General features: G+C 41.4%; 1 protein-coding gene across 23 annotated transcripts in view; it reads right to left on the reverse strand.

Moving 5' to 3' along the window:
• Positions 1–15,693, reverse strand: part of LOC129840290 (receptor-type tyrosine-protein phosphatase T-like) — a 448,617-nt gene that overhangs the window by 176,937 nt on the left and 255,987 nt on the right. For all 23 annotated transcript variants that reach the window (XM_055908070.1, XM_055908143.1, XM_055908060.1 and 20 more), the window contains one exon: positions 10,662–10,958. In XM_055908070.1, the coding sequence (XP_055764045.1) occupies positions 10,662–10,958 (297 nt within the window). The remainder of the gene's footprint in view (positions 1–10,661; positions 10,959–15,693) is intronic.

Here is a 15,693-nt window from a genome sequence, read left to right on the forward strand (position 1 = left end):
CACTTCATGATTTAAATGTGGAATATGATAATAGACCAAGATGAAAGCACACACAATCCATACTCGTTATATGAGGGTTTTCATAAACAGGTGTGTGCCGCCATGCCTTGTTAAGTGCCGCCATATGCAGAGTTAAAACATTGAAAAAAAAATTGGATTGGTGATTTAAAACAGGCCTCGATAAGCCTGCCTTGCCTGGTGAGAGCATATCAAATTACCTTAAAAATTAAACACAATTACATCTGCCTTTCCATTCTGCATCTTATAAGTCCATCTGTGTGTGTCTCTGTGTGTGTGTGTGTGTGTGTGTGTGTGTGTGTGTGTGTGTGTGTGTGTGTGTGTGTGTGTGTGTGTGTGTGTGTGTGTGTGTGTGTGTGTGTGTGTGTGTGTGTGTGTGTGTGTGTGTGTGTGTGTGTGTGTGTGTGTGTGTGTGTGTGTGTGTGTGTGTGTGTGTGTGCTGGAGGCAGGAAAAAAGGCTTCATCAAAACGATAAATGCCACTGTAACGCATGCATCAAAACTTGATTAACTTCCTGTCTATAGAGTGTCTGAGTGGCATGTTTCATTAAGCTGGTAGCGATAATAACATTTCTCTTGTGCCCGCCCCACCCCCGTGACGTGAACACATCGGCTGTTTGACACCTTAGAAAAAAATGTGTCTCCATTGACAGTCCATGTTAATTCCTGACATTATCTTTAATGGTGCTAGGAAGACGTGATTTGGTGAGTGGTATCAATAGGCTTAATTTTGACCTGAATCACTCGCGATAACTACAGTAACTGTCCAGGGATCATGCCAACCAAAGTCTGAAGAGCTGCTGGTGTAGCAGCTAGCCTAGCTGCGAGATAGCTATCAAGCTAGCGAGGTTTCCTTGAAAGCTTGAACACAGCCTGCAACGCAGTTAGCCCTTGTGGCTGGGAAGGCGGATCGTTCCTGGCTTGTGGCTGTTTAAATACCTGCTGTTTGTTGCGGTTTCCATCTGCCCTGTCTGGAAATACGTGGAGTACCAGCGTTAGACTCAGTTGCTACCATGTCATCCAAGGCTAAAGCCAGTGGGAGTAAGGGAGAGGACAGTGTTTATCACAGGTGAATGATCTTTCAAATGAACAAAAAGGGTTTTAGAGGTAGTTGTTTCAACAACCGGAAAATAGCTTAAAGAGCTTTGGACTCAATTATACTGATGGACTCAACTAACATGAGAATGAATGATCTGACCAGAGAGGTCCATGACCTTAACTTCTTATGGCTGGGGGCAGTATTGAGTAGCTTGGATGAATAAGGTGTCCAGAGTAAACTGCCTGCTACTCAGGCCCAGAAGCTAAGATATGCATATTATTAGTAGATTTGGATAGAAAACACTGAAGTTTCTAAAACTGTTTGAATGATGTCTGAGTATAACAGAACTCATATGGCAGGCAAAAACCTGAGAAAAAATCCAACCAGGAAGTGGGAAATCTGAGGTTTGTAGGTTTTCAAATCTTTGCCTATCCAATATATAGTGTCTATGGGGTCATAAAAATTACACTAGATCAACAGTATTTAGAGCCTTGTTTCAGGCTTCTATTGTGAAGGGGGAGAGAATAAGAGCTGATTGACTAAGAGGTCTGGCAGAATGCCATGAGCTCAGTCAGGCGCACGCCCATGAGAGGTAGCTGCGTTCCTTTTAATTTCTAAAGAAAAATGAATTGTCCGTTTGAAACATTGAAGATTTATGATAAAAACATCCTAAAGATTGATTCTATACATCGTTTGACATGTTTCTACGAACTGTAATGGAACTTTTTGACTTTTCGTCTGGAAGCAAAACATTACTGAACATAACGTGCCAATGTAAACTGAGATTTTTTGATATAAATATGAACTTTATCGAACAAAACATACATGTATTGTGTAACATGAAGTCCTATGAGTGTCATCTGATGAAGATCATCACAAAGGTTAGTGATACATTTTCTCTATTTCTGCTTTTCTGCTTTTTATGGCTGAAATCCCGTTAACGGGATCAATATGACAACAGCCAGTGAAAGTGCAGGGCGCCAAATTCAAACAACAGAAATCTAATAATTAAAATTCCTCAAACATACAAGTATTACACACCATTTTAAAGATAAACTTGTTGTTAATCCCACCACAGTGTCCGATTTCAAAAAGGCTTTACGACGAAAGCATACCATGCGATTATGTTAGGTCAGCACCTAGTCACAGAAAAACACAGCCATTTTTCCAGCCAAAGAGAGAGTGTGCAAAGCTGTCATCAAGGCACAGGATGGCTACTTTGAAAAATCTCAAATATAAAATATCTTTTGATTTGTTTAACACTTTTTTGGTTACTACATGATTCCATATGTGTTATTTCATAGTTTTCATGTCTTCACTATTATTCTATAGTGTACAAAATACTACAAATAAATAAAAACTCTTGAATGAGTAGATGAGTCCAAACTTTTGACTGGTACTGTATATATACACACCTTAGTGCCTTAGACCGCGCTCCCGTTTTCCCTTGAAACAATATAACTGATCGAGATCTAATTACTTTAAAATAGAGATTACGTTAGTTTTCTTTTAACACATTGTTTATTTTTTCCATCAACAAACACACTTGTTCAATTGTGTTGAATGGGATAAGTATGCTAAATTTTAGGAACTAACATATTACATACTTTTTGTATGCTTTTAATTTTCCATTTTATTGGGCATTAAAAACGGAATAAATTAATCCTTGATGGATCTTGTATGTTTCAGACCCTAAAGGGAAGAATCTCTAATTAAAGTTGGCATACAAACATACCCTTAACTGAAAAACAATGTTATGCTAAAGCGGAGAAGCAATAATGTTACACAGCAAATGGGAGCTTGAGATTAAAAGGAGATGAGCATTTTTGGTGTTTTGTTCAAGGGCTTGTTTTTCACATTATGTTCAAGAAACGTATGTTGTAAACAAAATGACTCATTTTGTGCTTAAATTGGAAGTGTGTAATCAATATTTTCAGATCCATTTGTAGATGTATTTGACCTTGGTCGCCTATTGTTTACACTGTTTAACATTCAGCTACCGAGTGTAAATTGAAATGCTATTTATTATTTATTTTTCTATGTCCATTGTAGAAAGTCTACCAAACAGAAATCAACCTATTTGAAAAGATTTGATATATATTTTTTTTAAGATAGCGGATGTCAAGAAAAACAACAAAAAGCAGTATTGTGTTTTTCATGCTGTGCTCCATAAAAGCAGTCTCTCTAAAGTCAGATAAATCTCCAGTAAAAGGATTATTTAATCCTCACTGTTTTAAATCTCCTCAGGGACCTCACTGATTTTCTAATAATAGACGATTTAACCATCCAGGGTGCGCTCAAGACAAAACACATGCCAAATGAGAAAATGAGAACAATCCTCCCTCTCCTGTTTTTTAAGAATTCGAGCTTACAAAGAATTCCAACATGTCGAGATATTTTCCTGGACAGTATCAGTGTTACGGTAAAAACATCTCTTTGGTGGAATAAACATTGTTATTTGGTTGGGTGGGGGTTTGGAGGCTGACCGGGGATGACAAATATCTTTGGGCCAAGTACATCTAATGCTTCATCGACCATATGACGCTAAGCCCTGGCATCATTGCTTTCCAATCTGATTATGAATGGCAAGATCAGTGGACAACAAGTGGACATGAACACGGACACACACCCACACCCCACCACCAACCCCCATGCAACAAAGGGCTAAAGGTCTAACCTGGTGAAGCAGCCTTACTGGCCAAACAAATAGGTGGATGCTAATGACCCTTACACTGTCCATGAACAAAGGGTTAACATGTCAGTCTATGAAATTAGGAGTAAATGTAATATTACAAAATGTTCTAGAAAGTACTGTGTTGCATGAATAATACTATATTGATCTTAGACTAGGATCAACAATACATGTATTGATCATTGTTGACAATAATAGACCAAAAAAACTATAAAAGTATATTGGCATTACAGTAAAATACACTGAGAAGTTGTACATGTGTGACCTAAAGAAAATAGAAAACTGTATCGGATGACTTAAATCTAACCACTAAACTCCCAAATCTAATCTCCTTCTGGTAAACTGGGAGCTTAAATTAATGCGATTCAGTGTAGTTTCTACCTTAGTTAGAACCTCCATTGTGGCTATAAAAATACTTCCATTTCAACAGCGAGGGGAAAAAGGAACATTTAAAATTCAAAGCATATTCGCAAGATGACGCATACTGCTTTAAAGCAAAAGTCATTACCATAGAAGTGCAATTAGCACCGCTGAGAACATTCAATGTGCACTAATTACAAAATTACAACCCAGAGATTACAGATTCTTCATGAAAAAACTATTCACACATTTTCTGAGACGTTGCTACTCTCAACTAGTTTGAGACCTCGTGGGAGGTTTGGGCTGTGATAAATGAAAAGATAACCACAGTCTTTATGGAATGAGGATATCATAGTGCAGGGATAATGGCAAGGTCTCCACATTTTTAGGTTATATGTTACATCCAATAACACAAATGCAATGTTTTCATTTGTGCTTATTAATTCCCGCTGTAGTCATATTGTGTTTTGAACACTTTGATAACAGGCTGTAATCAGCATTCATTATACAGTTATTAGAAGTGAAGCCAATCATTATTGTGGTTTAAATTATCAAATCAAAATCAAATCAAATCGTATTTGTCACAAGCGCCGAATACAACAGGTGTAGACCTTACAGTGAACTGCTTACTTAAAACTCCATTGTTGGTTAAGGGCTTGAAAGAAAAATACATATCTATATTTTTTTTTACATGAACAAATAATTAAAGAGCAGCAGCAAAATAACAATAAAGAGGCTATATATAGGGGGTACCGGTACAGAGTCAATGTGCGAGGGCACCGGTTAGTCGAGGTAATTGAGGTAATATGTACGTGTAGGTAGAGTTATTAAAGTGACTATGCATAGATAATAACAGATAGTAGCAGCAGCGTAAAAGTGTGTGTGTGGGGGGGCAATGCAAATAGTCTGGGTAGCCACTTGATTAGATGTTCAGGAGTCTTATGACTTGGGGGTAGAAGCTGATTAGAAGCCTCTTTGACCTAGACTTGGCGCTCCGGTACCACTTGCCGTGCTGTAACAGAGAGAACAGTCTAACAGAGAGAACAGGTGGCTGGAATCGTTGACAATTTTTAGGGTTTTTCTCTGACCCTGCCTGGTATAGAGGTCCTGGATGGCAGGAAGCTTGGCCCCAGTGATGTACTGGGCCGAATGCACTACCCTCTGTAGTGCCTTGCGGTTGGAGGCCAAGCACTTGCCATACCAGGCAGTGATGCAACCGGTCAGGATGCTCTCGATGGTGTAGCTGTAGAACCTTTTGAGGATCTGAGGACCCATGACAAATGTTTTCAGTCTCCTGAGGGGGAATAGGTTTTGTCGTGCCCTCGTCATGACTGTCTTGATGTGATTGCACCATGTTAGTTTGTTGGTATGGAACTTGAAATAGAAGCTCTCAGCCTGCTCCACTACAGCCCTGTCGATGAGAATGGGGGTGTGCTCGGTAAACATTTTTCTGTAGGCAACAATCATCTCCTTTGTCTTGATCACATTGAGGGAGAGGTTGTTGTCCTTGCACCACATGGTCAGGTCTCTGACCTCCTCCCTATAGGTTGTCACGTCGTTGTCAGGGATTGGGCCTACCATTGTTGTGTCATCGGCAAACTTAATGATGGTGTTTGAGTTGTGCCTGGCTATGCAGTCATGAGTGAACAGGGAGTACAGGAGGAGACTGAGCACGCACCCCTGAGGGGCCCCCGTGTTGAGGATCAGCGTGGCGGATGTGTTGTTACCTACCCTTAACACCTGGGGGCGGCCTGTCAGGAAGTCCAGGATCCAGTTGCAGAGGGAGATGTTTAGTCCCAGGGTCCTTAACTTAGTGATGAGCTTTGAGGGCACTATGGGTTTTAACACTGAGCTGTAGTCAATGAATTGCATTCTCACATAGGTGTTTTACCCCAGGTGTGAAAGGGCAGTGTGGATTGCAATAGAGATTGCATCATCTGTTGGGCCGGTATGCAAATTGGAGTGGATCTAGGGTTTCTGGGATAATGGTGTTGATGTGAGCCATGACCAGCCTTTCAAAGCACTTCATGGCTACAGACGTGAGTGCTATGGGTCGGTAGTCATTTAGGCAGGTTACCTTAGTGTTCTTGGGCACAGGGACTATGGTGGTCTGCTTGAAAAATGTTATTACAAACTTAGACAGGGAGAGGTTGAAAATGTCAGTGAAGAAACTTGCCAGTTGGTCAGCGCATGCTCAGAGTACACGTCCTGGTAATCTGTCTGGCCCTGCAGCCTTTTGAATGTTGACCTGTTTAACTTCTTTATGATAGGGGGCACCATTTTCACTTTTGGATGAATTGCGTGCCCATAGTGAACTGCCTCCTACTCTGTCCCAGATGCTAATATATGCATATTATTATTACTATTGGATATATAACACTCTGAAGTTTCTAAACCTGTTTGAATGATTTCTGTGAGTATAACAGAACTCATGAGGAAGGCAAAAACCTGAGAAAAAATCCAAACAGGAAGTGAGAATTCTGAGACTGGTCAATGTTCAACTCATCACCGATTCAATTCCCTGTAAGATATGGATCTGTTTGCACTTCCTACGCCTTCCAATAGATGTCAACAGTCCGAAGAACGTGGAATGAAGCCTCTAGTGTGATGTGGGGCCGGATGGGAGGTGTTTCAGTCATTGGTCTGGCAGAATGCCAGTTGCTTTCCTCATGATAGCGCTGGCAGAATGCCAGTTGCTTTCCTCATGATATCGCCTTGCGTTCCATAACAGACATGAAGGAATGCTCCGGTTGGAACGTTAATTGATATATATGATAACAACATCCTGAAGATTGATTCTCTACTAAGTTTGACCAGTTTATTCGACCTGTTATATAACTTTTTGAAGTTTTCGTCCGAGTTTGCCTGCATCTGCGCGAGCGTTTGGACATGTGCACTAAACATGCTAGCTAAAGTAGCTACTTAAACATAAGTAATGGACATTATCGAACAAAACAACGATTTATTGTGGAACTAGGATTCCTGGGAGTGCATTCTGATGAAGATGATCAAAGGTAAGGGAATATTTATGATGTAATTTCGTATTTCTGTTGACTCCAACATGGCGGAGAAATGTTGTTTTTATCTGAGCGCCGTCTCAGATTACTGCATGATGTGCTTTTTACGTCAAGTCTTTTTTATTTATCTGACAGCGGTTGGATTAAGAACAAGTGTATCTTTAATTATATGTAAAACATGTATCTTTCATCAAAGTTTATGATGAGTATTTCTGTTATTTGACGTGGCTCTCTGCAATTTCTCTGAATATTTTTGGAGGCATTTCTGAACATGTGAACCGAGATTTGTGGATATAAATATGCACATTATCGAACAAAACATAAATGTATTGTGTAACATGATGTCCTATGAGTGTCATTTGATGAAGATCATCAAAGGTTAGTGATTAATTTTATCTCTACTTCTGCTTTTTGTGACTACTATCTTTTGCTGGGAAAATGTTTTTCTGTGGCTATGTACTGAGCTAACATAATTGTATGGTGTGCTCTCCCCATAAATTATTTTTGAAGTCATACATGTTGGCTGGATTCACAACATGTGTAGCTTTAATTTGGTGTCTTTCATGTGAGATTTCATGAAAGATTGAGTTTTATAGTAATATATTTGAATTTTCTGGCTTTTGGCCAAGTGGGACGCTACCGTTCCACATATCCCAGAGAAGTTAATGGTCTTACATCTACTGCGGAGAGCGTGATCACACAGTTGTTAGGAACAGCTGATGCTCTCATGCATGTTTCAGTGTTACTTGCCTTGAAGCGAGCATAGAAGTAATTTAGCTCGTCTGGTAGGCTCGTGACACTGGGCAGCTCTCGGCTGTGCTTCCATTTGTAGACTGTAATAGTTTGCAAGACTTGCCACATCCGACGAGCTTCGGAGCCGGTGTAGTACGATTAAATCTTAGTCCTGTATTGACGATTTGCCTGTTTGATGGTTCATCGGAGGGCATAGCGGGATTTATTATAAGCTTCCGAGTCACACTCCTTGAAAACGGCAGCTCTACCCATTAGCTCAGTGAGGATGTTGCCTGTAATCCATGGCTTCTGGTTGGGGTATGCACTGAGTCACTGTGGGGACGATGCCATCGATGAACTTATTGATGAAGCCAGTGACTGATGTGGTGTACTCCTCATTGCCATCAGAAGAATCCCGGAACATATTCCACTCTGTGCTAGCATCACAGTCCTGAAGCTTAGCATCTGCTTCATCTGACCACTTTTTTATTGACCGAGTCACTGGCGCTTCCTGCTTGAATTGTTGCTTGTATGCAGGCATCAGGAGGATAGAATTATGGTCAGATTTGCCAAATGGAGGGCGAGGGAGAGCTTTGTACGCGTGAGTCTCTGTGTGTGGAGAAAAGGTGGTCTAGAGTTTTTTTCCCTCTGGTTTTTCCCTCATTTAACATGCTGGTAGAAATTAGGTAAACGGATTTAACATCTTTGGGCTAGGGGGCAGTATGTTGACGTCTGGATGAAAACACTCTAAAGTTTCTAAAACTGTTAAAATAATGTCTGTGAGTATAACAGAACTTATATGGCAGGCGAAAACCCGAGGACAAACCATCCCCCCCAACAAAATTCAGCCTACCACTGTTTCCAATGGCTGTCATGTTAATTATGAGGCGAAAACCTCCCAGATTGCAGTTCCGAGTGCTTCCACTAGAGGTCAACAGTCTTTAGAAACAGTTTCAGGCTTGTTTTTGGAAAAATTAGCTAAAATTTGTAGTTTTTCTAAGTGGCTCCAAATTTGGCTGTAGTGTTTCCATGCGCGTGGATGAGAGCGTGTTCTTTGTTGTTTATCTCCGGTAAAGACAATAACGATTCTCCGTATTAAATTTTATCATTTAGTTACATATTAGGGTACCTGAGGTTTGATTATAAACATTGTTTGACTTGTTTGGAGAAGTTTATTGGTAATGTTTGGGATTCATTCTGTATGCATTTTGAAGGAGGGAAACCGATCGATTATTGAATGAAGCGCACCAGCTAAACTGAGTTTTTGGGGATATAAAGGAGGACATTATCAAACAAAAGGACCATTTCTGATGTAGCTGGGACATTTTGGAGTGCCAACAGAAGAAGATCTTCAAAAGGTAAGGCATTTATTATATCGCTATTTCTGACTTTCATGGTGCACATGCCTGGTTGAAAAATATTTTTCATGCTTTTGTATGCGGGGCGCTGTCCTCAGATAATCGCATGGTGTGCTTTTGCCGTAAAGCCTTTTTGAAATCTGACACAGCGGCTGGATTAACAAGAAGTTATTTTGATGTATGACACTTGTATTTTCATGAATGTTAAATATTTCTATTTCTGTCATTTGAATTTCGCGCTCCGCAAATTCACCAGATATTGTCGAGGTGGGTCGCTAGCGGAACACCTGCGCCAGAGGGGTTAAGTTTCCTTGCATTAAAGTTCCCGGCCACTAGGAGAGCCGCCTCTGGATGAGCGTTTTCCTGTTTGCTTACAGCTCATTGAGTGCAGTCTTAGTGCCAGCATAGGTTTGTGGTGGTTAATAAATTACTACAAAGAATATAGATGAAAACTCTCTAGCTAGGTAGATAATGAGGTCTACAGCTTATCATGAGATACTCTACCTCAGGTGAGCAAAACCTAGAGACTTCCTTATATATCGTGCACCAGCTGTTCACAAATATACATAGAATGCCACCCCTTGTCTTAACAGAGGCTGCTGTTCAATCCTGCCGATACAGTGTATAACCCACCAGCTGTATGTTATTCATGTCGTCGTTCAGCCACGACTCGGTGAAAGATATTACCGTTTTCTTATGTCCCATTGTTAGGATATACGTGTAGTTTGTCCACTTTATTATCGAGTGATTGTACGTTGGCCAATAGTACTGATGGCAAAGGCAGATTAGCCACTCCTTGCTGGATCCTCACAAGGCACCCGATCTCCTTCCGCGAAACCTTTCTCCTGTGAATGACGGGGATGAGGCCCTGTTAGGGTGTCTGGAGTAAATCCCTCTCGTCCGACACATTAATTAGTGGATCAATTAAGGTCTTACTATGTTTCTATCAACTTCCAGTTCTATAGTAGTGCCTTTACGGCAAAGCATTGTCTGTTTGAATACATGTATGAAGCAACAACAATAATGTCAACTATCTGTAGCCATCAAGGAGTCTATTCCAAGAAGTAAGCTATCGTGATCTATTTTTTAAAGGCAAGATTTTGGTATAAAGACACAATAGTATGCATAGAAATATCTCTCTCTCTCTCTCTCTCTCTCTCTCTCTCTCTCTCTCTCATTGACAAATGTGTATTTTTTGGTGTCATATTTTTGGCATGTGCAGAAATGGAATTTAGGCACTGTCCCCAGCCGGGCTAGTAGAAAGGAATTTATCCAAAACCATGCGATATTTCAAAAGACAACATTTTACTATCCTTGGGCTAGTATCCCTATGTGTACAGACAGCAGGTCTACAGTTAAACCCCTTGCATGTATTTGAACTAGGAACAGGACAAGACAGTGGAACCAAGACAAAACCACTAAAGACACAAATACTCTGACACACACCATCCTCCTCTGTCTGCTTGACGATCTCCTCGCTCTCCTTGCTTCCCTCTGGGTTGGCGAGGACCAGGCGAAGGCGTACAGTGACGAAGGGCCTCAGGCCCCGCAGGGTGAAGTGGGATGATGTCTGGATCAATTCCTCGGCGGCAAACTCCTGCTGGTTGAACACATACTGGTACTGCACTGTCAGGTTGTAGCTGTGGCAGCGCGTCACAGCGTAGCCAAAAGTCTCCCACTGCAGGGTGAGCTGGCGGGCCCGAATGTCCACCACATTGACATTCTGAGGCCCGTGGACTGGGTCTGAAGGCAGAAAGAGAAAGAGAGGAACAGGGGTTAGACTTTGTGAACATATCCTCATATCCAACCATTGGAAAATTAAGAGGAACTGACTGCCTCACTGCTTAGGGATCCCATAATTGATTGCACAGGATGAGACGATGTTGGATAGTATTGAGTCACATGAGGAAAAAAAAAACCTGAACTGCTATTGATGTATTTTGGAGATAGTTGTTTAGCACAGTAGAGTTGTTTAGCACTTTGACCAAGTCTGCCTCTTTGATAAATCTCAACTAACCCCCCACTGCATGGATGTCCGGTGGGCTATCACAACAGTATCATCCACCTGTTGCGAGTATCATGGTTAAATTGATATATCATGCATGAGTGAATGACAAACAGATTGCTCAAACAAAGCTCTTTAGCCTAAAGGTCATTCTACTTCCCCTAGGTTAGCTAATAACAACATCTAAATCATACAAGATGGTGGGAGACAAAACCACCCTTCCATTTGGGTTCTGTTTGGGTGTGTCTGGGTGGGACTTGAAATTGAAACGGTTTTGTCTGATTTTACAAGATGAAAAGCCTGTAGTGTAATCTGGACAAACCAAAGCTAAGTGCACAAATAACTGGCATTTGGCTGTAGAGCTCTTGAACCTTTTGAACTGGTTGTTAAGAAGCCCCTCGAATCTTATCGATGGCATCATCCAGAAAAGCATTTATGTAATTCCTGAATACTTTATTGTTTGGAGATACAGTACAGGGTTTTGATGACGTCTACTTTATGATATGAGTGATGTTATAATATGAGTCTGGAAAAGGGAGACCAGCAAGGTCCATGTATTGCAGTTGTGGTAAACTACACAGTGATAACTATAAATACCGGTAAATCTACTTTTTCATCCATCACGTACTATTATTCTCCACAGAACACAAAACACAGTAACTTGACGACTTTGTGGAATACAGACTTATTATGCATGGTTAGATCAAGGCCTCACAGTAGTGGAACTGATTGAGAATAATGCTGAACAACAAAAGCCCAAATCCCCAGGTCTGAAAGGGCCTGATTAGGGCTAATCTACGGCTAATCAGGGTTCATTTCGGAAATCAGCTCTAAGAAGATTGCTAATTTCAGTCTGGAAAATCCAACAGGGGGAACTCACTAGGTCAGCAGACAAAAAAATAGTGACATCTGTGAAGCCTGAGTTAAAACTTTGCTTTTGCAGTTAAGTCAATGAAGGCATCTCCTGAGTTGCCCTTGATCTTGACAAATAATGACTCAGTGTTGTCGTTATTTATACCCTTTCTCCCCCTCTTCCAGCTCCTCTCAGCTATCTACCCTAAATGAAGCAGAGGGAAGGAGGGAGTGAAGGAGGGAGGGAGTAAGGGGCTAGCATTGGGCATGACTCAAGTCTCATTAATCAAGGTACATGGCGGTCGGCAGTGTTTGGCACACACCGAGAAAGGGCAACTGAGAGGGTTGCTATGCCATGGGTGAGCTGATTCCACCCCAGGTAGGGAAAGAGGGATATCTAGTCATTTGTACAACTGAATGGCTTCAACTGAAATGTGTCTTCCGCATTTAACACAACCCCTCTGAATCAGAGGTGTGCAGGGAGCTGCCGAAATCGACATCCATGTCTTCGGGCACCCGGGGAACATTTGGTTAACTGCCTTGCTCAGGGGCAGAACGACAGATTTTTATCTTGTCAGCTCAGGGTTTCGATTCAGCAACCTTTCGTTTACTGGCCCAATGCTCTAACCACTAGGCTACCTGCTTTAGAACATTAATAATCATCGAATGTGATACAGTTTTCGAAGCACATGCCTCTTATCTTTCATATCAACAGAAAAAGAGTCCCGTGCGGCTCAGTTTGTAGAGCATGGTACTTGCAAAACCAGGGTTGTATTTTTTATATATATATATTTTATAACTAGGCAAGTCAGTTAAGAACAAATTCTTATTTTCAATGACAGCCTAGGAACAGTGGGTTAACTGCCTTGTTCAGGGGCAGAACAACATATATTTTACCTTGTCAGCTCGGGGATTCGATCTAGCAACCTTTCGGTTCCTCGTCCCAACGCTCTAACCACTAGGCTACCTGCCGCCCCATGGGGGACCAGTTTGATACCCATTGGGGACCAGTACAAAAAATGTATAGTCTGCTAAATTACTAAAATGTCAAATATATATATACAGTGCCATCGGAAAGTATTCAGACCCCTTGAGTCCTGTTTCCATTGATCACCCTTGAGATGTTTCTACAATTTTATTGGAGTCCACCTGTGGTAAATTCAATTGATTGGACATGATTTTGCAAGGCACACCTGCTTATATAAGGTCCCACAGTTGACAGGGCATGTCAGAGCAAAAACCAAGCCATGAGGTTGAAGGAATGGTCCGTAGAGCTCTGAGACAGGATTGTGTCGAGGCCCCAATCTGGGGAAGGGTACCCAAACGAATTCTGAAGCTAGGAAGGTCCCCAAGAACACAGTGGCCTCCATCATTCTTAAATGGAAGATGTTCTTCCTAGAGATGGCTGCCCGGCAGAAATTAGCAATCAGGGGAGAAGGGCCTTGGCTAGGGAGGTGACCAATAACCTGATGGTCACTCTGACAAAAGCTCTAGAGTTCCTCTGTGGACATGGGAGAACATTCCAGAAGAACAACCATCTCTGCAACACTCCACCAATCAGACCTTTATTGTAGAGTGGCCAGACAGAAGCCACTCCTCAGTAAAAGAAACATGACAGCCCGCTTGGAGTTTGCCAAAAGGCAACTAAAGACTCAGATCATGAGAAACAAGATTCTCTTGTTGTCTGATGAAACCAAGAATGAACTCTTTGGATTGCATGTCAAGCATCAAGTATCCCTACGGTGAAGGATGGGTAGCAGCATCATGCTGTGGGGAGCTTTCAGCGGCAGGGACTGGGAGACTAGTCAGGATCGAGGCAAAGATGAACGGACCAAAGTACAGAGAGATCCTTGATGAAAACCTCCTCCAGAGCACACAGGACATCAGACTGGTGCAATGGTTCACCTTCCAATAGGACAATGACCATAAGCACACAGCCAAGACAACGCAGGAGTGGCTTTAAGACAAGTCTCTGAATGTCCTTGAGTGGTCCAGCCAGAGCCCGGACTTGACCCCGATCGAACATCTCTGGAGAGACCTGAAAATAGTTGTGCAGCAACGCTCCCCATCCAACCTGACAGAGCTTGAGAGGATATGCAGAGAAAAATCGGAGAAAACTTTGCAAATACATGTATGTTAAGCTTGTATCATCTTATCCAAGATGACTTAATGTTGGAATCGCTGCAAAAGGTGCTTCAATAAAGTACTGAGTAAAGGTGTGATTTTTCCATTTTCCATTTTTAATACATTTGCAAAAATTTCCCCAAAACTGTTTTTGCTTTGTCATTATGGGGTATTGTGTGTAGATTGATGAGGGAAAAAAAATGATTAAATACATTTTATACTAAGGCTATAACCTAACAACATTTGGAAAAGGTCAAGGGGTGTGAATACTTCCCGAAGGCAGTGTATGTATAAAGGTGTGTAGTAATTCAACTTTTTTGTTTGTTTCCAAAACCTTACCGCAAGCAATGTATGTCAATGTTTAGAGCAAGCGGCGGGGCTCTCAACAAAAGTTCCCCGGGAAGAAGATACCTTCATCAATAGGCGCTACGCTAGTTAGCGTCTATGAATGGGCTAGACCCTGTCATAGCCTACCAACAGGACCCAGAGTTTTACCTGACCAGGTCATGAGATCAGGAAAAACTCCAGGCCCCAGAAAAGACACATTTTGACACACCACTTTTTAACCTCTCTGATTCGCAATATCTACATTCTAAAGTCTAACAGTGCAATCGAATACCTTTTTTTACATCATGATTATGAAGGGGATATGAATGCTCCATAATGGTCTCAGTGCCCCTAGTATTCAGTACCAAAAGCCTCCTAAAGACAAGATAAGCCCCCCAGAGATACGTGACTTAAGCAAATTGGATTAACATGACTGCAAGCAGATGTTCCAGAGACTCTTTTTTTATTTGTTTTTAATTACTCCCGTCATGTTTGAAAAGCGACTCCAAAGTTGGAAGGAAAACTGAACGTTTTCCCTCCATGTTCCTTCAAACTGATAAAGAATATGCAGAGATTCACAAATGATTTGATAACTAAGCTTTATATACAAAATCCAAGTTGGATATTGCAATAGAGATGAACACAAAGTTCAGGGCCTTTTAGGGTGAAACGTAAGAAAGGAGATGCATGGATTGAAGCTTTCCAAAATGTCACAATATCGTTTTAGCTTGACACAGACTTGGAACTACCTGCTGCTCCTTTGTTATTGGATAGGGTGGTTGTTTTGTTCATTTGCTAAATGGCGTTATTGACCTCCATCTTCCTCAAGGGGTCTTTGGTCCATAGAACGGTGTATGAAAGATGTTAACGCAATTTCTTTGAAGCCCATTGAATCCCTCACTGTCTATCTTCCCCAAAAATGTTTTGTTACCTTATTTAAATAGGCAAGTCAGTTAAGAACAAATTCTTATTTTCAATGACACCATAGGAACTGTGGGTTAACTGCCTTGTTCAGGGGCAGAACGACAGATTTTTACCTTGTCAGCTCAGGGATTCGATCTTGCAACCTTTCAGTTACTAGTCCAACGCTCTAACCACTAGACTACCTGACACCCCTATAATCACCAAGGCCTCGAAAATTCCCCTCTACTTCACGACAGCCATTGTTCC

This window comes from Salvelinus fontinalis, chromosome 3 (assembly GCF_029448725.1).
Source record: "Salvelinus fontinalis isolate EN_2023a chromosome 3, ASM2944872v1, whole genome shotgun sequence".
NCBI classification, from domain to species: domain Eukaryota; kingdom Metazoa; phylum Chordata; class Actinopteri; order Salmoniformes; family Salmonidae; genus Salvelinus; species Salvelinus fontinalis.